At 46.9% G+C, this 25,996-nt stretch overlaps 1 protein-coding gene across 1 annotated transcript in view; it reads right to left on the bottom strand.

The window, feature by feature from the left end:
* Positions 1-15,759: 15,759 nt before the first annotated feature.
* GLIS1 (GLIS family zinc finger 1) overlaps positions 15,760-25,996 on the bottom strand; it is a 135,014-nt gene continuing 124,777 nt past the window's right edge. Inside the window, exons 13-15 of the mRNA XM_036755442.1 lie at positions 21,574-21,752; positions 18,600-18,782; positions 15,760-15,922 (exon numbers count right to left, since the gene is read on the bottom strand). Of these exons, the coding sequence (XP_036611337.1) occupies positions 15,786-15,922; positions 18,600-18,782; positions 21,574-21,752 (499 nt within the window). The 3' untranslated portion in view covers positions 15,760-15,785. The remainder of the gene's footprint in view (positions 15,923-18,599; positions 18,783-21,573; positions 21,753-25,996) is intronic.

Genomic DNA, 25,996 nt, shown 5'->3' with positions numbered 1-25,996 from the left:
GGCCCCAGGCTTCCTCCTCTGTCAGTCAAATAAGATCACTTTAGATCCACTTTCTCCACAAAGTTCTCTTTTACAATGTTCCCTTGTCATCTTAGGGAGGAAAGCTTTGATCCAACTCCACTGTCTTCACCATCGCCCAGAGGTTAACAGACCCTTTCCATCACACCATACTCAGTCAATAAATATTTGTTAAGCACCTACTATGTGCCAGGCACTGGACTGAGTGCTGGGTATACAAAATAAAAGGCACTCCCTTACCTTCAAGGAGCTTACAATCTAATGCAAAGATGCAACAAAAAGGTAATTACGTACAAACAAGCTATATACAGGGTACATAGAAAATAATTAAAATTAAGAGGGCCCCCAAAAAGCTTCCGTCTCTACCCTGGAGGAAATCAGGAAGCCATACCCATGAGGTCCATGAAAAATGTGTGTTCATGTAGTTACAAGCCTCAAGTGGGCCCTCACCGTTAAACAGCTTTCCCTATTTATTAATCTCTTTTTCTCATCTCTGAACCTTTTCTTGTACTTGTGAGACCTGGATGTAAAACAATAGGAGGCTGGTTATGAGGATCCACTGAGACAACTGATGTAAACTTTACATAACCATTACATAAGCTTTGTGAACTTTAAAGTGCCATGTAAATGTCATTTATCATTATTATTAATCATTTTCATTAGTATAAAAGGTGTATCCAGTTAAGGACATTTTCCAGAATACTGGGACCCAAAGCATCCATTGCTCATCTAGAAAATTTCCCAGAACTTAATTTCCCAGGAGGCCATGGGCCTACAGTCATCACGTCTAGGAGGAGATGATGATCAGGAAAGAAAGAAGGATAGTGACCACGAGAAGAGGGAAATGAGTGAGGGCGACTCAGAGATGGACCATGACCAGGATGCCAAAGAGTGCCACTGACCAGGCAAGACCAGGACCATGAAGAGCCAAGAAACAAGATTGGGGGTGGCAGATAAAAGTGATAGCGGTTTTCTAGCGGGGACAGTAAGGCTTTCAGTACTGCCGGCTCAAATTCCTCCTCATCCTGGAGCAGTGAATGTAGGAGGAACTCCTTCCAGCTTGTTCTGGGGGGCTGGAGACAGGGAACAAAGTTGTCCTCTGTCCAATACAGAATGTGGGTGATTGTTTCCATGCAGGATGATTCATTTCAGTCCCAATTAAACGTTTTATTGATTCAATGCTATCTTTTGCCTATGTCCTATTAGTACAACGGTCAAAATAGCATCCTGGCTTGAGTGTCTTTGAAAGTTTCCAGTTTTAATCTGGGTGGGGGAAAACGCACCAGATGAAGTAAGTTATCCATGAATTAGCCGTCTCTGTGACTGCGCCCTAAAATATTTGTGAATCCCTCGATGAGTGCAGCAGCGTAAGTGCAGAGGGTTAGTGTGAAGATGACAGAGGACAGGCTTTGGATTCCATGTAAGGATGAACTTCCTAACAATTACTGAAATCCAGAAGTGGAATCAGCTGCTTGGGAGGGAGTGGGTTGCCCCTACCATAGGTCTTCAACCAAAGGCTAGATGCCATTGGTCAGAGATGGAGCAGTGGGGATATCTGGTTAGGTATGGCTTGGACCAGATAATGATAAAAACTTAAATTGGAGGGCAGAGCCAAGATGGCAGAGTACAGGCAGCCACCTAAGCTGAGCTCTCCCTGCCAAACAACTTTAAAATAACTCCCCAAATCAAATTTTGGAAGAATAGAGTCAACGAAAGGTCAGAGTGAGACATTTTTCCAACTTAAGATAATTTAGGAGGTCAGCAGGAGAGGTCTATGACACCTGGGTGGGATCCCACCTAGAGCAGTGCAGCAGCAGCAGCAGCTTCATGAGCTGTGAGCCCAAAGATGGTAAGGAGGTTGGACAACAAGTCAGAAAGAGATTACAGAGGACCTTTTGCTAGCACTTGGGTACATCTAGTGCTGATTGGCATCTTTATTGTGCATACAGTTCTGGATCATAGTTCCAGGGCAGAGAGGAGTATTTGTGTTTCCTCTCAAAGGAGCAGGGGCCTTGGTCACAGTTCCAAGACCAAGAGGAACACTAGTGCTTGTGGCTGCAGGGGAGCAGAGACCTTTCCTAGGTAAAGACCAGAATGTAGACCAGGAGAGCAGAGACCATACCTCTCCCTGAATCACACACCAAAAACTTGCAAACCCCCAGAACTAGCTCTGAAAATAGTAGCACAAAAAAAGCCTGAAGTTTGGGACAGTGCCTCCCCACCCCAAGGTGAGTAGAGCCAAACTTTAACATAAAGTTACAGAGTTAAGAAATAGTCTGGAAAAATGAGCAAACAAAAACAAACAACCAAAAAACTTGACCACTAAAAACTACCATGGTAGCAGGGAGGACAAAGACAAAAACTCAGAAGTCAACAATGTGAAAACATCTAAGCCTCAAAGAAAAATGCTAATTTGATCCAAGGCCAGAAAGAATTCCTGGAAGAGTTAAAGAAAGAGATGAGTGGTAGAGGAAAAATTGAGAAAAGAAATGAGAATGATGCAAGAAAATTATAAAAAAAAAAACAGATTGGTAAAAGAGGCACAAAAAACACTGAAGAAAATATTACCTTAAAAAATTGGCCTAATGGTAAAAGAGGCACAAAAATACCCTGAAAGAAAAGAACTCCTTAAAAAGCAGAATAGGCCAAATGGAAAAGCAGGTACAAAAGCTCACTGAAGAAAATAATTCCTTAAAAATTAGAACGGGCAAGTAGAAGCTAATGACCCCATGAGACAACAAGAAACAATAAAATGAAGTCAAAAGAATGAAAAAGAGAGAAGAAAATGTGAAATATATCATCGGAAAAACAACTGACCTGGAAAATGATTAAGGAAAAATAATTTAAGAATCGCTGGACTACCTGAAAGCCATGATAAAATAAAAAAGAGCCTACATATATTATTTCAAGAAATTACCAAGAAAAATTACCCCAATATCTTAGATCCGGAGGGTAAAATAGAAATCAAAAGAATCTACCAATCACTTCCTAAAAAAGATCCAAAAACGAAAACTCCCAGGAATATTATAGCTAAATTCCAGAGTTCCCAGGTGAAGGAAAAAAATATTGCAAGCAGCCAGAAAGAAACAATTCAGATTTCATGGAGCCACAGCCAGGATCACACAAGATTTAGCAGCTACAATGTTAAAGGAGCAGAGGGCTTGGAATATGATGTTCTGGAAGACAAAGGAGCTATAATTATAACCAAGAATAACCTGCCCAGCAAAACTGAGTATATTCCTTCGGGTGAAAAAATACACATTGAATGAAACAGAGGACTTTCAAAAATTCCTGATGAAAAGACCAGAGCTGAATAGAAGAAAACTAACATTTAAATACAGGACCCAAGAGAAGCATAAAAAGGTAAACATGAAAGAGTAATCATAAGAGACTCAGTAAAGTTAAACTATTTACATTTCTATTTGGGAAGATGATATGTGTAACATCTAACAACTTGATTGTTATTAGGGCAGTTAGAAGAAGTCTACACAGACAAAGGGCATGCATGTGAGTCAATTTTGTTGATACGATCTCCTCCCCCCTCCAAATGGAGCAGTGAGAAAGAAGGATACACTGGGAAAGGGGGAAAGGAAGAACTAGAATGGGGAACATGTTCTCACATAAAAGAAGTGGGCAAGGAATTTTATAGTGGAGGGGGAAATTGAGTATAGAAATCTATATTATCCAATAGGGAAACAGTAGGGAAAGGCATAAGAAATATGGTGAGAGGGATAATAAAGGGAGCACGGAGGGAGGCAGTGGTCAGAAGTGTGTATGTGTGTGAGAGAGAGAGAGAGAGAGAGAGAGAGAGAGAGAGAGAGAGACACAGGGGGAGGGAGGGAGAGAGGGAGAGAGGGAGGGAGGGAGAAGGAAAGAGAGAAGGAGAGAGAGGAAGGGAGGAGAGAGAAACAGAGGGAGAGAGAGGGGGGAGAGAGAGGAAAAGAGAGAGGGAGAGGGAGGGAGAAAGAGAGAGAAGGAAAGAGAGAGAAGGAGAGAGAGAGGAGAGAGAGAGAAGGAAAGAGAAAGAGGAGAGGGGGAGAGAGAAGGGAGAGAGAGAAATAGAGGGAGAGAGAGGAGAGGGAGAGAGAGAAGGAAAGAGAAACAGAGGGAGAGAGAGAGGAGAGAGAGAGGGAGGAGGGAGAGAGAGAGGGAGGAGGGAGAGAGAGAGGAGAGAGAGAAAGAGAGAGAGAGAGAAACGGGGGAGGGGGGAATAAGGGTAAACTAAAGCAAATAGGATGGACAGAAATACACAGTTATTAATCATAACTTTGAATGTGAATGGGATGAGCTTGCCTATAAAATGGAAGCAGTTAGCAGAAAGGATTAGAAACAAGAATACAATTATATGTTATTTACAAGACTCACACTTGGGACAGCTAGGTGGCACAGTGAGTAGAGCACTGGCCCTGAAGTCAGGAGGACCTGAGTTCAAATCCGGCCTCAGGCACTCGACACATCTACTAGCTGTATGACCTTGGGCAAGTCACTTAACCCCAATTGCCCCGCCTTCCCCCCTGCCAAAAAAAACAAACAAACAAACCAAGAGACACACTTGAAACAGAAAGACCCACACAGAGTTAAAATAAAGGGCTGAAGCAGAATTCATTATACTTTAGCTAAAGTAAAAAAGGCAGGGGTAGCAATCATGCTCTCAGACAAAGTGAAAGCAAAAATAGACCTAATTAAAAGAGATAATCAGGAAAACCACATTTTGTTCAAAGGCGGCATAGACATGGAATAATAGCAAACATTTTTAATAGTTTCTCTCAAGGCCTCATTTCTTAAATATATAGGGAATGGAGTCAAATTTATAAAAATAAGAGCCATTTCCCAACTGATAAATAGCCAAAAGATATGAACAAGCAGTTTTCAGAAGAAGAAACCAGAGCTATCTATAGTCATATGAAAAAATGCTCTAAATCACTATTGATTAGAAAAATGCAAATTAAAACAACTCTGAGGATCATCTCACATCTATTAGAAATGACAGATGCTGGAGGGGATGAGGGAAAATAGGTATGCTAATGAACTGCTGGTAGAGTAGTGAGCTGGTCCAACCATTCTGGAGAACAATTTAGAACTAGGCCCAAAGGGGTATAAAACTGCATCCCTTTGACTCAGCAATACCATACTAGGTCTAAATTACAAAAAGATTTAAAAAAAGGAAAAGAACCTATACATATAAAATATTTACAGCGACTCCTTTTGTGGTGGTAAAGCATTGGAAATTGAGGGGATGCTCAATTATTAGGGAGTAGCTGAACTAGTCCTGGCATATGATTGTGATGGAATCCTATTGTGCTATAGGAAATGACAAGGGGTGGGGTGTGGTTCAGAAAAAAAAAAAAGCTTGGCAAGATCTATATGAACTGATGCAAAGTGAAGTGAGAAGAACCAGGAGGTCACTGTGTACAGTAAGAGCAACATTGTAACGATGATCAACTGTGAAAGACTTGGCTGCTCTGATCAACATAATGATTCAGAGCAATTCCATAGAACTCATAATGAAAAAACGCTATCCACTTCCATAGAGAGAAGTGATGAACTCCGAGTGCAATTCAAGTATAATTTTCTCCCTCTTTTTTGCTTTTATTTTATTTTTTTGCAATATGGCTAATATGGAAATGCATTTTGTGTGATTTCATGTGGATAACTTATATTATTTTGTTTGCCTTCTCAGTGGGTGGGAGGGAGAGAATTTGGAACTCAAAATTTAAAAAGAAAAGAATGTTTAAAGTAAATAATGATTTAGGAATTTTTAAAATTGGACCTGGAATTTTGATTCCTAGTGAGAACACTTCCTTCATCGGTGCAGGTCAGCATGTTCTTTACAAATTATAATTGCAGAGAAGTGCCTAGAGCACTGATAGGTTAAGTAACTTGCCCCTGGTCTCACAGCCTATATATGTCTAAGGCAGAACTGGAATCCAATTCTTCCTGGTTCCAAGGCCAGCTCTCTATCCACTTGCCCATCCATCATTCGGTCCTCCTCCTCCCCAGCACCATCACATTATCATCATCATCACCACTACAATTAACAACCACCGTCTTCATCCCCATAATCACCAGCACTATAACACTTGCCAGCCCACTCCCATATTACCTCATTTGAGCCTCACAACAACCATGTGGGTCGGATGCTATCATCACCCCCATTTTCCAGCTGGGGAATGTGAGTCGCAGAGTTGACTTGCCCAGAGCCACACGTCTAATAGGGGTCGAAAAAGGGATTTGAACCCAGGACAGACCTTCCTGACTTGAGGTCTTTGAGATTCTGTGAATGAGGAACGGTGGGAAAAGTGATAACCATGCTCCCCGGGGCAGGAAGGGGGAACAGGGGGCAAACAAGACCCCCAGATCCCTCAGAAATGGTCTTCCGGGATTCTGAACCCCTGGGGGTGGCATTTCCCTTGTCTATACGCTCTCTTGGTGGTGGCCTCACCTCTGGGAGCTCTTCTCAACTTTTTTCACTGCCTCAGAATCCAAAGTGAGCTTTCAAGGAAGCGTTTCCCTCTTCTGCAAGATTTTCCCCCTCCCTCCACCCAGCTGCTGGTGTCTTCCCCTCCCAGGTTACCTTCACCTATGCTGTGTTTTGTATGTGCCTAATTATTTGTATCTTATCTACCCACCAAAATAAGAGCTTTTTAAAAGGCAGGGACCATGTTTTTGCCTTTTGTTGCATCCTCAGCAATTAACACAGTACCTAGCACATAGTGAGCTCTTAATAAGTGTTTGTTGACTTACTGAACAACCAAAAACTGTACATTTAAGGCTCAAATAGCCGTCCAGAGACACTGAAGTATGGAGCCAGTACATACTTAAATGAATTAAGATCAGCTCCCATCCCAGGTCCAGGCCTCAGAGACCACACACCAGTGAGCTCCTCCTACATATCCTCAAAGCCTGCCCTCTTGTTTCCAAGTGCCCTTACTGGCTCCCCCTGCCCCCTATGCCTGGCTCCCTCAACAGATGGTGGGACCTTCAACAGTAATCCTGAAGTTTGGAAGTGGGAAGGGGTTGGGGGAAAAGCTAATGAATTCTGTTTTGGACATGTTGAGTTTACTGAAAAGCAGCTGGTGATATAGGACAGGAGGCCAGGAGAGATCTGGGAGTCATGTGAGCCAATCACTTAACTGCGGCTTGCCTCAGTTTCCTCAACTGTAAACTGTGGGTAACAATAGCACCCTCACGGGTTGTTATGAGGGTTCAGTCAGTGCCTGGAACACATTAGGTGACATACGAAAGTTATTATTATTTACTATTATTATCACCAGCATACAGGTGATAACTGAACCCGTGGGAGCTGATGAGATCACCAAGAGATAACATGGAGGGGGGAAAAGAAACGGGGCCAGGAGAGAGCCTCGAAGGACACCTGCAGTTAGCAGGCCAAGAATGGATTAAGAGCCAACAAAGGAGCCAGAGACAGGTAGGAGGGGAACCCAGGGAGCAGCGACAAATGCTGTAGAGAAATAGAGAAAGGTGAGGATTGAGAAAAAGCCATTTCATCCGGTGTTCAGGAGGCCACTGGTAACTCTAGAGAGCACAGCTGCTGCTGAGGGATGAGGTCAGGCCAGGGTGCTAAAGGTTTTGATAAGAGATAGGGGAAATTCCCAAGGAAAGGTGACTTTCTCAAGTTAGCTGAGAAGGGATAGATTGGCTTTCTTTCTGATCTGCAGCCGAGCTCTCCCAATCATGTTGTCTCCCTAATAAGATGTGAGCTTCTTGAGAGCAAGAGCTACCTTACCTTTCTATTTGTAGCTCCAGTACTTAAGAGAGTGATTCATTCATTTCCATCCACCCATCCATCCACCCATCCATCCACCCAGCCTTCCACCCATCCATCCACCCAGCCTTCCACCCATCCATCCATCCATCCACCTACCCTTCTACCCATCCATCCATCTATCCATCTATCCATCCATCCATCCATCCATCCATCCATCCATCCATCTATCTACCCACCCTTCCACCCATCCACCCATCCATCCATCCATCCATCCATCCATCCATCTCCATCCAACAGTACCTGAGGACTGGGTGTGCAAAGGACTTGAGAGTGGGGAACAGCATAGAGCAGAGCTGGTTTGTTAAGGGGTTGGGATTAGGAAGGGAGGAGAGTATAGCCAGAGCAGGAGTGATGGTCTAGAACAGAATCAAGGTGGGAGAACCTGGAGGTCATAGTGAGAATGATAATCAGGGTTAGTGGATAGAAGGCAGAGGGAAAGGAGGAATGATGACAACAGGAATTTCAGAGCCCACAAACATGGGAGTAGAAGACTGATGGGTAATGGCAAGACCAAAAGGATAGCCATTTCTGCACATGGTTAATGAGCAGGTTGTAGGTACTGGGCAGATGGAGGAAGTGGGAGGGGAGGGTGTTTGAGAAAGAATCAAGATGTATGTTGAAGTCTCCAAGTCTGAGAGAAGGAACTGGGGAGAAGAGAGACTGAGCCAGGCACTGACCTCATTGAGGAAGGAAAGGGATTGGACTGAGGAGTCCATAGCTGTGGGTTGGGGGAAGGTGTCCAAAGTGAAGAAGAGTCTTTGCCCCCTAGGCATGCATTGTTAGCTTGGGGAGACAGGGTTTCTATCCATGGAACAATTAGAAATGAAAGAAGACTGCACCAGATGATGGATAGGAGATATTTAATATGTATCATGGCCCCACTCTCTCAGGGCCAGGGCCACGCCATCACTCACCACAGTTCCAGGATACCCTGAGGGTATCCTGGGGAAATTTTTCTTTTTTTTTTGGAGGGGGAAAGGCAGGGCAATTGGGGTTAAGTGACTTGCCCAACACCAGCTAGTAAGTGTGTCAAGTGTCTGAAGCTGGATTGAACTCTGGTCTTCCTGACTCCAGGGCTGGGGCTCTACCCACTGCACCACTTAGCTGCCCCCGAAACTTTTCTTTCTGCCTTTGGCTCAAGGCCACCCCCACCCCAGTAGTGTTTCCACAATTTGTCAAAGGCCAGAGACAGAGACTTCAGTTCCACTTAAATCCTTTAGCGTTAGTTAGTTGACTTTTCCAAAGGGGTTTTTACTTTAAAGACACAACAAAAACAAACATACGTTTCTCCCTGCACCATCTTTGTTTTCTAGGGGCGGAGGCTTAAAACTTAGCTCACTCTGTGATATTGGTTCCCCCAAGTTCATGTCCAGATATGTGCCGGATAAGTTTTATTCCATTGCGTTGGGGTCCCAAAGTCACTTGAAGGTCATTCCCGAAGGTTGCTCCTTGATCCTTGGGGCATCAATACTGGGCTGGTTTCTCGAGGCCATGTGTCCTCAGGGGGCACAAAATCATTTCAGCAGAATCTCTCACTAAATGATGTGGGCAAAAGGAGTCACCAAGCCCCCTCAGACTCCCTTGAGGCAAGGAGGTGGCCCAGTGGGCAGAGCTGACTCAGGCATTTTTGGAGATGCCAATAGTTCCAGTTACTCAACCAATGGAAAAAGGCTCCGCCCAATGGAAAGGTTAGCCAACTGGCACCCGTTACAGAGTGTTGACGCATGCTCCACAGTCCCTCCAGGGCCCTTCCCTTACACATCATCACGATTCTCCTGGAAACATCCTCCACAATGCATTGGCTGAGCCAGCTGATGGCTCGGCACATTTGCCGCTGATCTCTATTAGAAATAAAGAAATGACTAGAAAGCCAGAAAAAGTCAAAGTTGGAAGGGACATTAGAACCCATCAAGCCCTGATCCTTTATCTTGTAAAGGCAGAAACTGAACCCCAGAGAGGGGACGTGACCTCAGGTCACACATCCAGTTGGTAGCAGAACCAGGGCTAGAACTCAGCTCTCACTAGGGCTTCCTAGCCCGGGCTGAGTTAGGTAATTGAATGAATGAGTGTTTGTTCCCCCAATAGCTCAGAGGTGAGAGAGCTATCAGAGAAGACCAGGAGGGCACATTCCGCAGTCCAGTGTTGGACTGGTAGTGGTTCCATGTTGTTGTTGATTTGAAAAGCAAAACAAAACCCAAAGTCAAACAAAAGAGGCCCTTTGTAGTGAATCCCAGCAGACACATCAAGTTAGCCTCGCCCACCAAATGCCTGTAAGGGGAGGGAAAAACCAACTTTTTGCCTGGCCCCCAATTCCTGCTAATGATGCCCAGCTGGCTGAACTCCCTGGGCCCCCCTTCTCCCTGCCAGCTGCCACTCCTCATTTAACCCCTTCTTTCTCTAGATAGATTGGCCCCTTTGGATGTACTGGCCACAAAGGGAGTAGGCCTTCTTGGGAGGCAGGGATGGACCTGGTGAAAGGAGGCCCATTTGATGTGGAAATTCAAACACAAGCCTTGAGGGGTGGGTATATTTTTATTTTTTCTCTTTTCTCAGATCCCTTCCTTTCCTTCCTTCCTTTCCTTCCTTCCTTCCATCCTTCCTTTCTTTCCTCTCCTCTCTTCTCTCTCTCTTCTCCTTTCTCCCTCACTGCTCTCCCTTTTTCGTCCCATCCTAATCCAAAAATTAAATGGAAACCCCGCCAGCTCCCTGGGTGTTCTCTTCTCTGCCTGTTCCTTTTAATTATTAATGGAAATATGTTCTCATTGTATAAGTTAATATGACTTATCTGGATTGGATTAAGGAGGAACAAGAAGATTTAGTATTGATTCCTGAGCAATCCAGTTGAAAAGAACATCACCCCATCCCTAATTACTCCCAGATAATTAATTACCGGGAGAGAGCTCTGGAATCAGGCCATCCCCTCCCCACAGCAGAACTCAGAGATCCTGGGGAAGGATTTCCTTGGGCCTCTCTCCATACCTTTCTTCACCTGGCTCCTTAGGGAATTTCCCAGCATGCTTCTGAGGACTGGGGGACTGAAGTGGATGGTCGTGTGGGATTACTGTCTTCCACCCCATGACTCTCTGAGCAACCATGTGGAAAGCAGGAGCGTCTTTCAAACCTTCCCTTCTGCTGCCTGGCAGAACTGGATGTCGGATGTCTGGGTTCAATGATCCTGACTCTTTGAACTTCACTTTCCCTACCTGTGAAACGGGTGTGATAACAGCAGCTGCCTCTGTGAAACTCAAGTGAGATCATGATGCAAAGGGCTGTGTAAACCTTTAAATACTTTGGAAATGTGCATGATTTCTTATTATTCAGAATAATAACAACTAACATTTATATAGTAGCTTCTATCTGCCGAACATTGTGCTGAAATCTTGACAAGAATTATCTCATTTGACCCTCACAACAACCCTGGGAGGGAGGTTTGTTACTATCCTCGTCTTATAAATGAACAAACACAGGCAGACAGAAGTGGTGACTTGCCCAGGGTCACACCTCTAGTACCTTGCCCTCCGCTGCCATCTGAGTTCCCATCCAACTCCAAATCTATGATCCTATCATTCTTCATCCACTTTAGTTTCCGTGTATGGATTGTCAGGTTGATATCTTTTGAGCAATCATGGACCTTATAGCAAAGACCCTGTGTTCTAGGGCTTAATGAAATCAGCATCATCTATTCCATCAACAGGAGCATTTGTATGACCTCACCACCTATAGAGAATCTTTCTTCCATTTGGATTTCGTACAGGACATCCCTCCATACCAGTGTTTGGTGAGTACATATGCCCCCCTTTTGTATGCCTCAATGAAGATGACCAGAGGACTGTTGGGCAGTTACCTGTGTGGTCACCTCTATGGAGGAATCTTGAGTGATCTGAACACAGGGCAGGGGAGATCCTCGTTGGGAGGAGTCTCGAGGGCTTTATTTTGCTTTAACAAGTCAAATGCTTTTTTGAAGTTGACAAAAAGAGAATAAGTAGATATATTTGAAACCTCTACATCTTCAGTCAACAGGGAAGATATGGTCTGCTGTAGAAAGCCACCCCTGCCTTCCTCCCCTTCTCATGTTTTCATCAAGGTTATGAGCAGAAACCATTTTCATGAAGACTAGAGAGATAAGAAGCTAGGTATGTGAGTTGGCATTTACTGATGTCTTTTAGGGCGCTTTGTTTTGGTAACAACATGATCTATGATCTTTTCCACTCTTAAAGAACTTTCCATTCTTTGAGGTCTTGAAAATCAGCCAGTGTCTGCAAAACTCTCATCTCTGGCATGAATTCCTTCTGTTTCCATTGATCGAGTCTAACTAATCTTTTCCATTTCATATTCCCAACTTTGCGAACCTTAAGCTGTGTATAAATGTTAGTTGTTGTCATCATCACAATTGTTGGTGTCGTTCACAGGAGTCAACATGGTGTACTGGATAGAGAGCCAGGTTCAGAGTCAAGAAGATCTGGGTTCAGATCCTGCCTCTGACACACACACACACACACACACACACACACACACTGGCCTTGGGACCCTGCTCAAATTGCTTCACTTCTCAGGGCCCCAGCATCTCTCCAAGATCAGGTTGCATTGTAGCTGCTGATCTACATTGGTAAAGGGAGTTTCTTCACCTAGGAGATCCTCATACCAATAAACCACAGGCCTGACAGTGCCCCCTCCCCATTCACTTTCCCAAGGGCCATCTTCCTCTATAGCTCATTGGGAGCCAAGGTGTACAAGAGCTCACGTGGTGGTTTTCCAGTCCCTGAGCACATATACATAGAAGAAAATCATCCTGCAGGTGATGGTTTTAAAGACACTTGCATTGACTTTCAATATATCTCAAAGAAAAAAATTTCAAAATGAATAAAAAGAGAATAAATAATATAAGTAAACGAGGTGACTGAATGGACATTACCAATTCCTGACTCATGTGCCTACTTTCTTATCTCTATAAAAATCTTTATGAGACTGGTCGATGTACACATACCTTGAGAAGAACACTAGAAAGGGACAGGAATTTTTATAAATGATTTTCTCCATGAGATCACTTCTTCATGGTCGCACAATTGAGTAAAAGTGTAGAAAACATGAGAACCTGTTTTGATTATTTTTTGTTGACTCAGAATAAGTATTTGATGCTGGACAGCAAACACCATTAGCCACAAAGGTTTTGTCCTCCAACAAGGGATCTCCCATGCATAATGGTTAAATTAAACAAGACTCCTCGATGGATAAAACCACAATGATCCTTGGAATAATGCTATTAAATGGGGCTTAGAATACACACATATATATGTATATATTACACACACACACACACACACACACACACACACACACACACACACACGAACTGAGGGCATTCGCCACTGTCCTGGAAGATGTTCCTCACTGGCTACAGAGAAATCTCTTCCCTCTGAACTCTACATCATAGGCTTATGGGATTTATGTGTAATAAGTATTTATAGATTAATTAGTTCAGAGCTGGAAGGGGCTTTACAGAAAATAGATTCCACATAGATGGTGTGGCCCTTCAGAGTTTTTGAATGCACTTTGCTGAATGCATCAAGCCCCAGAATAGCATTAGATTCCCTGTATTAAGAGAAGCTAGTCTGGCCATCCACACAGGAAGGACAAAGAGGATGAGTTAGGCTCACTGGGCAGATGGAGCAGTGGCCATTCAAGTATCTCCTTCAGCACATAATTCTAAGGCAGGGATTGCAGATGGATTATTTAGAACTGAATTAGACAGGAGCAGTATGTAGAAAGCATTTGGTCAACTGTCCCTGCATTTCCAAAGATCCCTAATTGCTCCCACCACAAAAGTCAATCTCTTTCCAGCGTTGGCTGAGAATCATGGTGCACTTGATTTTGGAGGAAAGAAGCTGCCGTGAACCAAAGGACATTGGAAAGGCCCAGGTGGCGTAAGCAGGCTGCCATGTGTTACCTGTGGTGATTGGCAAGAAAGAGTAGAAAAGAGAAAAGACGTGAGGAAGGACACAGAGGACTGGAAGCAGAGGGGGGCAGTCATGGAGTGACAGGGATAGTCTGGTTGCTGCATTGCTACTCACGGAGTACAAAAAGACCCCGAGGATGGCTTTCAGGGCGTGGAATAGCTTACGTTGGAGGATTAATGGAAAGATATGGACAAGAATTACACCAGAGAAGGAGGTGTGGTGGGCTGCAATGTGCCCCAGTGAAGGGGAACCTGACATTGATGAAGCCCATCAAAGGAACCAGATGAACAGACCAATGGCGGACATAGCATGCGGGACCCCAACCAGGTAAGTGACCAAGTCCCTCATGCTGTCTTTGTGGACATGGTGGGGAGATGGGGGTGGACAGGAACGCAGTAAAGTAGATTTGGAATATACCCAAAGAATACCGGTCATTAAAGGCAGCTAGGTGGTGCAGTGGGTAGAGTACCCCGCCTGGAGTCAGGAAGGCTCATCTTCATGAATTCAAATCGGCCCTCAGACACTTCCTAGCTGTGTGACCCTGGGCAAGTCACTTTACCGTTTGCCTCAGTTTCCTCATCTGTAAAATGAGCTGGAGAAGGGAATGGCAAACACTCCAGCATCTCTGCCAAGAAAACCCCAAATGGAATCATGAGGAAATGACCCAACAACAAAAGGTGGCACATTGGGTAAAGCGATGGCCTTGGAGTTAGGAAGACCTGAGTTCAAATGCTGCTTTTGTGACCAAGGGCAAGGGGTATAAACGTTCTCAGCCTCAGTTTCTTCACCCGTAAAATGGGGATAACGGCATCCGCCTCACCTTGTTTTTGTGACAATCCAATGAGATGGCCTAGGTACAGAGCCCTTTATATATTAGGTGATATATATACAATATATACTATGTAATATATATAAACATTACATATGTATATGTGTATATTTAATATATATAAGTAAATGTATTCTACAAACGCTAATCATCGTTTTTACTGTTGCTCATAGTGGCTGACCTTGCCACGGAAGGCCGTCTCCAGCCCGGCGCCCAGGGACCTCTCCTCGACTCTGCTATTAAGCTGTTAAGGCTTACAACCGCACCAGGACTTTTGGGACGACCTAGCTATGCATGTAACACGCGTGCATACACATAAAACAGTCACACGTTTCATGCTGTCTCGTATCTCCACTACCATTGATAAAACATGGTGATGAAAACATTTTACACTTCCTAAAGTCCTCGTCCATCCATGTTCTCAGTGGGTGCTCCTAACATTCCTACAGGTTAGGGATTACTCCCACTTAATGGACGGGGAAGCTGAGGCCCAGAGAGATGAAGTCCACCCAGCCAAGGTCTGACAGCGAGTCAGCGACAGAAGCAGGAGCCCATCTCAGCGCGAGATTCTTCCCACTGTACGCGTTTCCAAGCCAGAAACGTTTGTTTCTTGAGACTCTCCCCCACCCCCACCCCGAGGCCCGGGCTTAGGAGGGAGCCCCAGGACACCTTCTGTTCTAGTTCGCTTCTCCCCGTTGTTTCCCAAGACACAGAGGGGTGCAGTCACTGTTTGCATGTTTCCAGTTTTTAATGCTTTCTTGTAAAACTGAACATATAAAACCAGCTGAGGAAATGGATGTCAGTTATGTACAATTTATATACATGAGGTCTGCGATCTTAAAATTAAAAAAAAGTCCAGATAATTTTAAGGCGGGTCCTTGGCTGTCTCTGGCATCCAGGGGAGTGTCCTTTCTGGGCACTGTGTCATCTACTTGGGCAGGGATTTGTGGGGCCTCCTCCTGCGGCAGCATCCCGGCAGGGTGCCGGTCCACAGCTCTCGGCCCATCCGTGGCTCCCAGGGGGGAGTTAGTGTTGGTTTGGGAAGCTGGGGATCTGTCTGGGCTTGGGTTTATTGGAGCTCATACAGGCTTCCAGCCCGAGCTACATATGCGGGCCTGAAAGACCAGGCTGGGCCTTAGCAGGGATACAATGAGAGGGAGTGAGATGGGGGGCCTGGCTGGGGCCAGGCTGGGCCTTAGGTGTCGGTGTAGATGGAGGGGAGGGAATTCAAACAGGGGTCAAACGAGCCATTGGGGAAGAAGCCGTTCTCATCTGGGCTGGTGCTGCCTGCTTCCTGGGGTCCACATGGGCCGTCAGGCAGGGTGTCGTAGCCTGCCCGGAGACAAGGGAAAAGAGCATGAGGTCAGTTGGTCAACAAGCATTTATTAAGCGCCTACTGCGTGCCAGGCACTGTGCTACGTTACACTGGAGATACAAAGAAAGGCAAATCCCTGTGGTCAAGAGCAAACATTTAATAGGGGACACGGCATGAAACCACAAACAAGCGACAACAGCTAACGCTTCTATATTGCTCTAAGGTTTGCAGAGTGACTTACAAAAATTATCCCATGTGATCTTCACGACAACCCTGGGCAATGGGTGCTACTATTATCCCCACTTTTACAGATGGGGAAACTCAGGCAAACAGCCAGTAAGTGACTTGCCCAGGGTCATACAGCTAGTAAGCATCTGAAGCTACATTTGAACTCAGGTCTTCCTGACTCCAGGCCCAGCGCTCTATCCACTGTAGCGCCTCCTAGCTGCCTTATGCCTGGAGTCATGCAACCTTATTCTGGGCCCCAGATTTGCCATCTAGTAGCTGTGGGACCCTGGGCTTCTGTTTCCTCATTTGTCAAACAGGGAAAACAACCTTTGCACCTCACAGAGTTAATGCTAAGAAATCTTGTAAACTTTCACATTTCGTATAGAAATGTGAGCTAATAACTAGATTTAATCATTATTGTAATATTACATTATTCTAACAAATGGGACCCAAACCACCCAAGAGATTTCAGTGAGAAGGTCACAAGAAGTGACTAAAACCAAGCTGGCTTCATTCCTGAGTGCCTGGCATACAGTAGGTGCTCAATAAATGCATATCGATTGACTAGTGCCCCGCCCTGGACTGGAGAGGGCCAGTCAGTCAACAAAGCTTTGTTAAGCATTTTCTATGTGTCAGGCACTATGCTAAACCCTGGGGATGCAAAGAAAAGGAAACAGTCCCTGCCCTCAGGGAGCTTATGTTCTAGGAGGTGAAAGGAAATGTACTCTGATTCATGAATTCATAGTCATACTCTACACACAAACTCTGTACATTCATATGCACGTACATACAGGGTAAATTAGACTCATACCAAAGGCACTAGCCTGGATTAGGCCTGAGAAAGGTCTCCTGCCGAGGATTAGATCTGAAGGAAGCCAGAAGGTGGAGATGAGAAGGGACAGCATTCCAGGCAGGGGCACAGCCAATGCAAAGACATGGAGCTGGGAGGTGAAGTACTATGTACATGCAGTAGGTCAGTATACCTGGATCCCAGAGTTCAGGGAAACTGGGAAGTGTAAGAAGACTAGAAAGGTAGGAAAGGACTTAGCAGACTGTGAGCAGCCAGAGGATGGGGTCTGTTATCTCCATGTCCCCGGCATCTAGGTCCTCACGCACAGCCTGTGCTTGGGGAGCCCTGATCTGTGCCCAGGCTCTGACACCCACCAGCTGTGTGCTCTGGAGGTTTCCACCAAGAAGGTCTCTTACCCACTAGTGCCTAGTCTATCCCACCTGCCCAAGTCTTCCTTATCCTGCAAGATCCAGCTCCAGGCTTGTCTCCTACAGGAAGTGCTGACCCCCCATCACTGACTCAGGTCCATATTCCTCAACCAGCCTTCAAGGGCTCTGAATGAGAAAAAGGCACCATTCTGACCCTTCTTCTGGATCTGCAGAAAGCCCTCTCAGCAGGCCCTGGTCAGCGACAAGCTTCCCTTCCACACCTCCCCTGGAAATGATGAACGCACATCTCCTGTGACGTTCTATAGTACAGTCTTCTTGTCTTATCTGCTGACCAGGCATCCTGCTTTACCTAAACAGCCTGTCTCCCCCCAAACCCAGCCCAGGGCTCCGCTCCACATACAGCAAGCGTTTAGTAAAGAAAGGTTAGTGAAACGGAACAGCGTCTGCCTTGTCTCCGATGATCAGCTCCATGAGGGCAGGGGATGTTTTCCAACTGTGCTGGATCTAGCCCAGTAATGGCAAGCAAAGTGGAACTTTTTGCTGTTTTTTTTTTTGGAGTGCTTCCCAGCCCAGCACTAAGGCAATCAAGTGCCTTTGAGTCTTGCCTCTGACTGAATCAAGAGTCTTTGATGACCTGCTTAAGTCACAAGAAAGCCTAAGTCATATGCGTTTGAGTCACATGGTTGTGACACCCTCTGACCCTGAAGAAGAGCATACATATACTCAGAGGTTAGCATTCTGCTTTGGGGTTTCACTCACTGGAAGCGTGATCGTGTGGAGACTCTGGGTAGCCGTTAAGAGGCACCCCACCCCTGACTTTGAAAACCCAGATACTGGTGCTTCTCTCTCTCTCGCTCTCTCTGGTAACTATGTATGTATTGCTATGGACAGACAGAAGCCCTGTCTGCTGATCTGTGTTGTTTGTTCTGTTTATGCAATTTCTGTTTGTGTTTTCTCTGAAGTTCCAAATGCTGACTTTTCCCCCTGAACTAAGTGAATGATGTATGTACATTTAATTAAAGTGAGATTGTAAACCCCTTAAAGTTGCTTTCCTTAGAAAAGCAGATCAAAGAACCTGTGCTAGTGGCCCTCTTATGTGCTGGTGTTGTTGGTCTTACACCTCCACAGCAGCTGCTAGTAACACTGTTGTTACAAACCCATGTATCCTGCCCAGTACAGGGCTTTGCACACAACAGGTGCTTAATAAATGTTTCATGACTAGCAGGCCCAAACACTTATTGACCTCCCTTGAACCCCAAGCTGTGCCCTGTGAGCCGTGTCGGTTACCTTGGGCTGGCAAGGGGGCGCTGAGGGTGTGATAGCCGTTGGCTCGAAGAGGATTAAAGCCATGGGGCTCTCCTGCCAGGCCATCCCCGCCACCACCACTGCTGCCATCAACTGGCTCCACCGCCCTATAGCAGTCACCATAGTGGAAACAGTTCTGGATGGAATGGAAGCTGCCTTGGTAGCCTGGGGAGAGAGCACCAAGAGGGAGCACTGTGTGAGCAGGAGACACATGTGTCTCTCCCACCTCCCAGCATTTCTTCATCCAAAGCTGCCATCCTGGCTACTGTGCCCCTAAAGGTAGGCTTTGGGAACAGCTTTGATTTCAGCTCCGGGGTATGGGCCAGGCCTCACTGGGTGCAGATATCAAAGGGACACTCTGGTGGCTCAGACCACACCCCTGGATCCTGGGTGGGGCACTAAGCTGCCAAGGTGATCATGTGATACCCGCAGCACTTTGCAATTTAAAAGACTGGGACAATGCCAGCTACTCTTAGCATTTCCTGTCCTCCCTTATGTATCCTTACCTCTCTCTGACTCCTGAACACACACTCCCAACACCCCCCTTAGGTCAATACTCCAGGCCTGGAACGCCCTCACTCCCTTTTCATACCTAATGACTTACACTGCAGCCTTTATAAGCACCGCTGGTGGGGGCTCTTTTCTGATCTCTGCTTGGTACCCAGCTTCCCTGAGGACATCATCAAAGCCACACCCCTAATGCTTCTTTCTTTTTTGGGTTTAAACTTGTGATTTCAAGTATAGGAGAATGCTGGATCTCCTCACTAATATAATCAGGGCACCAAAAAGTTAAGTGACTTGCCCAAAGTGACAAAGTCACTGTACACCAGAGGCAAGATGTGACCGTGTCTTCTTAACCAAGAGTCTGCCCCTCTACCCACTCTGCCACCAGACACCTTCCACTGCAGTCATCTCTTTCTAGCTAATCATCCCTTACTAAGCTGTGAGCTCCACGGGAGGCTATCTGTTCAGACTTGTGACCTTTGTGATCCTGGACAGCTCCTGTAACCTATTTGGGCCTCAGTTTCCTTATCTGTAAAAAAGGAGTCATTGGACCACCCGGCCTCTAAGGCCCCTCCCAGGGAGGACTCAGCCCAGAGATCTTCACACAGCTGCTGCTCCAGCCAAGGTTGCTAAGTAGCACTATGATGCTACTGGGCTAGGAGGTAGGAAGCAGGGGGAACATTTCAGTGGCTGCATAGTTTTTCCCTCTAAAATATTAAACATGCAATTATTACATGTGGTAATGTTGTGGTCTGCAAACAGGCCTGGCTTTCTTCCTGTGTTCTCAGATTTCCCTAACCTCCCTTCATCACTGTGATTCTCCCCTTTGGCTGGAATGCTGGTTGGAGTGGTCAGGAGGCAGTGAGGTCCCCATTACCCAAGGTGTTCAAGCCAGATCCCCAGCCAACGATGTGTTAGAGGGAATCGATCCATCAAGGAGGGGGCACAACCGAACAACCCCAGAGGGCCATTTGGGATTTGATACCAGGAGGGCTCTGGCCGGGGCTCTCTCTGTGACCTGGCCCATGGCAGGCACTGGGGAGGGAGAGGCTCAGTCCTCTGCCCAGGTTCAGTCTCTCTGCAGCAATATGAAGGCCAATCAGGAGCCTAGGGCTGGCTCGAGAGGGAAGTGTGGTTTTCCTCTTTGAGATCTGAGACCAAGAGTGGTAAAATCTGTTTGTAACGGTTTCAAACCCCAAGTTGGCCCGTATACTTGTTTCTGCTGCTGGCAAAGGCCCCTCCACACCCCCCTTGTGGTTTTAGGGTGATTTCCCTTGTAGGAACATAATGATGTTTCGTTTGGTGACATCATAAAGCCGGGCCGACTTAAAAATGTCAGAGCTGGGAGGGGCCTTAGAACAGGGAATGTGAGGAGATATCAGGGCTAGGAGGGGCCTTAGAACACAAAATGTCAGGGCTGGGAGGGGCCTGGGAACAGGGGATGTCAGGGCTGGGAAGGGCCTGAGAACAGGGGATGTCAGGGCTGGGAGGAGCCTCAAAGATCATTTAGACACAGCCTCTTATTTTATCAAAAAGGTAACTGGGGCCCAGAGCAGCTGAGTGACTTACTCAAGGTCACACAGTGAGTTTCTAGGCTGATGAGGCTCCTCCACAGTATCTGGCACCTTGGGGTGAAAGGTCAATGGGCCCAGCACCATCCCCTGCTCCCTAATTAGAGCCCACTGGGAAAAAGCCAGTTTCCTCTCCTCCATGGCCCTTCATGCCTGACCTGTTTCCCTCATGCTTTTCCTAAGCCATGTTCCCTGGGTAATGAGCCTGTGCTGATGCCCAAAGTCTGGAGAACATCATTACCCCATGGGGATGCCCATGTTACATCCTCAATAGTTCACCACAAAAAGAGATGCCCTTTCCCTCCCACCCGCCGGACCCTTTCCACAGCCCCCTCTCCAGAGTCCTCTCTGTCCAGTTTGCACACCGTGAAGCCTCTGACCGCCCCCCTCAGGCAGCCTTTCTTCCCTGCCCAGTGTCCTCAAAAGCCTGGCTTCATCCTTCTCTATGATGCTTGCCCTATGGGGCCAGATGTGATGGTAATCCTGGGAGCCTGAGGTTCCAAGAAGTCCCCATCGATTCTGTCAAGCTGCCTTGTCACTTCAGAACCTGACAGAATGGGGCCCTCCACCCCAATGGGCAGGCCCCGAAGACAAGGGGCCATCCTGGACATGGCCTGAAGGATTACATGAAAAACAGGATCAAAACCTTTGTGCTCCTCATCTGAGGGGGCTGGTGTTAGGCAAAGTGCTTGGTAAACCTCAGTGGCTAAGAGAAATGGGAGTTATTAATTATTATAACAACCATTTTCTGCGTTTGTGTGTCTTCTTTCTTCGAGACTATGAGATTCCTGAGGGCAGGGATGGGATCGCCACTAACCTCTGCAGAAGGTGATGAGCTCCCCCCAGGAGAAGCTCAGAGAGCAGAGGGTCACCATTCTTACCTTGTGGGGGCAGTGGGGGTGCTGCTGCTGGGTTCTGAAACGGTGGGTACGGTTTGCTAGAAAGTGGTGGGAAGGGCTGCCCTCCAGGGGGGTGGGTCTGTGCAGGTGGCAGTGGGTGTTTCTGCAGAAGGGCGGGTGGGAGGAGCGCTTTCAGCGGACTGAGGATGCTAGAAGTGAGCCTGGGGAGGGAAACAGAAATTGGTGAATTGTGGAAAAGGGAACATGAGTCACAGCCCAGAGGCGCCCATGGCGGTGGTGGTAGTGAGGGTCTCTTTCAAGATCTTTGGCTGGAAAAAACCTGTATTTCTACTGACATCTGAGTGCAGATTTTTAAAAGCCATGAGGAGACAGAAAGAAGGAGCAAAAGAAGACAGGAAGAGGTATACTTGATAGACTGGTCCGAAGGACTGGAGAGGGCCTCTGGAGGCCAAGTGATGCTGGGAGGCACGGCCCTGGACACTCTGACACTCTAGTTTAACATTCAGGGCTCTGGACTATAACGTTTAATTTTCAAAAATCCCTTTAATCTCTGGCGGTCTGTTCTGAATTTCTGAGTCCTCACATTCTATTTTCTAAAGTCCCTCCTGGTTCTGACATTCTTTCCTTTTAGCCCCTGTATTTTTATGTTCCAATTCAATATTTTCTGTTCTAAATTCACCTGTTCCAAGGTTCCTCCTACATCTGACATTGTTCTAGGTTCCCTTAATCTCCCTCCTCCAACTCTGGGCCATTCTATGGATCTAGGCGGTCAGGATTTATTCTAAAAAGTGCCCCTTCCCTGGAATTCACAGGAGCCTTGACAAAGGTCTCTCCTAAGCCCTCCCCTTTTCAGGAACTGGCTGATCCCCAGGTGTGAGCAAGCCCTCCTCTTCCCCAGCCCAGCTTGTCTTCCTTACGCTGGGTAATAAGACTAAAAACGTCTCATCGCCGTCTGGCTGCATAAGCAGCAAACTCATTAGCTCTAATGACCGGGCTCCGATAGCAAGTTTAGAGTTTCAATTTGTTTCAGTCAAGCGAGTATTTTCCCCTTGCCAGTGAAGAGGCGCACAGAGGGCTCCTCGGGCTGGAGGCCAGGCCTGAATCCCAGCTGGCTTCCACGTCAGCTGCCCTCTGCCTCCAAGAGCCGCCTCTGACATGGACAGGGCCGCCCTGCTTCGGCTTCCCAGGGAAACTCTAAAGTCACCAGCAGCGAAAGGGGAGGGAGGCCAAGGGGCCTTGGACTGAGACTTCAGGAGCCAGGCAAGAATCGGGCTTTGTCACTTACTGACTGTATGGCCTCAGCCAAGTCATTTTTGTTCCTGGCCCTACGTGTTCTCATATGTAAACCCAAGGGATTGTACTAAATGATTTCTAAGGCCCCTCCCAGCTCCGACATGCCCTGTTCTAAGCTCCCTCCCAGCTCCCACATGCCCTCTTCTAAGCTCCCTCCCAGCTCCGACATGCCCTGTTCTAAGCTCCCTCCCAGCTCCGACATGCCCTGTTCTAAGCTCCCTCCCAGCTCCCACATGCCCTCTTCTAAGCTCCCTCCCAGATCCGACATGCCCTCTTCTAAGGCCCCTCCCAGCTCCGACATGCCCTGTTCTAAGTTCCCTCCCAGCTCCGACATGCCCTGTTCTAAGCTCCCTCCCAGCTCCGACATGCCCTCTTCTAAGCTCCCTCCCAGCTCCGACATGCCCTGTTCTAAGTTCCCTCCCAGCTCTGACATGCCCTGTTCTAAGTTCCCTCCCAGCTCTGACATGCCCTGTTCTAAGCTCCCTCCCAGCTCTGACATGCCCTCTTCTAAGCTCCCTCCCAGCTCTGACATGCCCTGTTCTAAGCTCCCTCCCAGCTCTGACATGCCCTGTTCTTGTGCGCCGGCTCACAATCGACTCTGTTATTACTAGTAATATGGGTTTGAGTCTCATCTCTGTTAGCTATTATAATCATTACTGAACTCCGTAAGAAATCAGGGAGAATGTCTGACGACATCCACCATGATCTAGGTAGGGTGAGATCTCTGTAGGGGAAGAATCGCAAAGAAGGCGGCTGCCAAGTGATAGTGCTAAACCAGGGCTTAGAACCAGATGTCCAAGTTTAATGATCTTTCTACTACCCCCCCCCATTATGTGAGAAAGAAGGAGGTGGTCCTGGGAGTGAAGACCCAGCCACCTTCTACCTCTGACCGGTGCTGCCACTGTTACGGGTCTGAGCCTTGGTTTCTTTGGCTCTACCAGGCTCCCTGCTAGAACATTCTAGGTCCCAAGGCTAGCTTGGATATGTCTTGGCATCCCCAGCCATAAGGTTTTATTTGGGTTCATCATGCTCCAAGTCTACAAAAGAGACCAGTGGAGGGAGGTCTTAAAGGCATCTTGAGGAGGAGGAAGAAGAGGAGGAAGAAGGGAAAGGAGGAAGAAGAGGATGATGATGGAGATGGCTGAGCCTCTGTGAACTTCCAAGGCCAATCCTGAGATAAATTACGAGTTCTTGGCTCTCCCTCCGGTACATGGTTTCAGCTGTTGGGGAGATCTGGTTCTGGTTACCAGCTTCAGAGCTTTGTAAACCAAACGATGAAATGTTCGTTTGTGTAATAGATTAGAGCCAGGACTGATTCCCCCCATGAAGCTGAGACACAATGGAGGGAGATTCTTCGGGTCCTCTGAAGGGCTGTAAAAACGGTGCTGCAGCTAAGGCTGAGCTATGCATGCCCTACGGAGAGTCACGGTTTCCCATAGAGAGTCACAGGAGAAGTACACACACACACACAGTCTTTTTAAACTGTTTTTGTCTTTATACCCTCAACACTGAACACAGAGCTTGACAGCACATAGTAGGTACTTAACATATGCTTGCTGACCTACCTTGCTGACATCTAACAAATGTTTGTCCACTCTATTCACGATGATATAGGAGGCCGGTCATCATTAGTCAATCGCTGGTCTGTGTACCGATACCAAGTCAGCTTAGAATAATACCCATCTTGAGTTCCACACCTGGCAGTGACTTTCCCTCTTATTGTACAGACTGGCTGGGGGGGTGGGAAGGGTGGTGCAGGGGGATATGACCGCAGGTCTCTTACACAGGCTGCTCACCATGTGACCTCACACAAGGGCTAGCCAGAAATGGACCTGGCACCAATGGGGGGATGGATCCCCCCTTACTAGAGGCCTTCAGACAAAGATTACTCCTTCTCTTCCCCACCCTCCCAGGGGGAGACAGGCACATTAAATAGCAAAAGAAAAACTAAAGGCTGATCCCTAAAACAGAAGACTGGATGTCTGGCTAAGTGAGGAGAGGGGTTCTAGTCATGCCGTGGGGTTGGAAATGCAAGGGGGGAAGGAGGAAGTGAGAGGTGAGGAATGTAGACAGCCTTTCCTAGCGATGGAGGCCTGAAGGAGAGGAGGGTGTAGAACAGCAGCCTGAGGGGACTTAGGGTGCAGCAAGTTTTTAAGACTGGGGAGATACGTAAATATTGATAAATACCTGGGAAGAGCCTGAGAATTAATAGCAGTGAGTCCTGAGGGACTGTGTTGGCAACCAAAAATGGGCTCCTTAGCACTTAGTCAACAAGTGCCCTTGACTAGTTTGGCTTTATCCCCTGAACTGAATGCTGTTTGTATGTTGGACTGGAGTAAGCTTGTCGGCCCCTTCACCTTGCTTCCCTTGCTTAAGCTGATGGAAAGAACCTGTGCTTTCCTGGTCAACCCCTTCACCTTGCTTAAGCTGATGGAAAGAACCTGTGCTTTCCTGGTCAACCCCTTCACCTTGCTTAAGCAGATTGAAAGAACCTGTGCTTTCCCTGGCGTACCTTACACCCCCGCAGAAGCCGGATGGTTAAAAACAGCTTCCGTTGGAGCCAGAGGCTGCTATAGCCACAGCCACAGCCGAAGCAGGAGCTGCCAGTAGCAGAGCTGACCTACGGGAGGAAGCTGAACAAGGACTTGAGGCCAGTGGGTAATCTTTTTACCATAGAGGGGGAAGCATGATTTTGCTTTACACAATCATGCTTCTCTGTAGCCTCCTGGTTACTCTTTCGAGGCGTACTTACTGGGCCTGGAAGCTTTTGATCAATATGTCAAAATGGGGATGCTGGTTTGTGGATCTGTTACTGTGGAGCCTAAATATATGCTTTGATTCTTCTGCCTCTTATCTTGAGAGTTTCTTATATCTAGCAGTTCCGAACCTTTCAGACATATATGACCCTCTTTGAGATTATAAACTCTGCCTTCCTAATACAGGGACCCCTTTGGATTCCAGGCTGGTAAGCGAGGGGCCCTTTTCAGAATCCAGTTTGACAGGTGAGAAATTGGGGAGATCAGGAAGTTAGAGTTCTGGAGGTGTGGAACGTCCCAGAGTTAGGAACCTCCAGGGATTCTGGGCTCATTACCCACCAGTGTAGGGAGACTCCCTTCTGCTGCTTCCCTGAGAGGAGGGCACCCAGCCTGCA

The sequence above is a fragment of the Trichosurus vulpecula genome, chromosome 4 (genome assembly GCF_011100635.1).
Source record: "Trichosurus vulpecula isolate mTriVul1 chromosome 4, mTriVul1.pri, whole genome shotgun sequence".
Classification (NCBI taxonomy): Eukaryota; Metazoa; Chordata; class Mammalia; order Diprotodontia; family Phalangeridae; genus Trichosurus; species Trichosurus vulpecula.
Note: the sequence above shows the minus strand (reverse complement) of the source record. Positions and strands in the feature narration are given on the sequence as shown.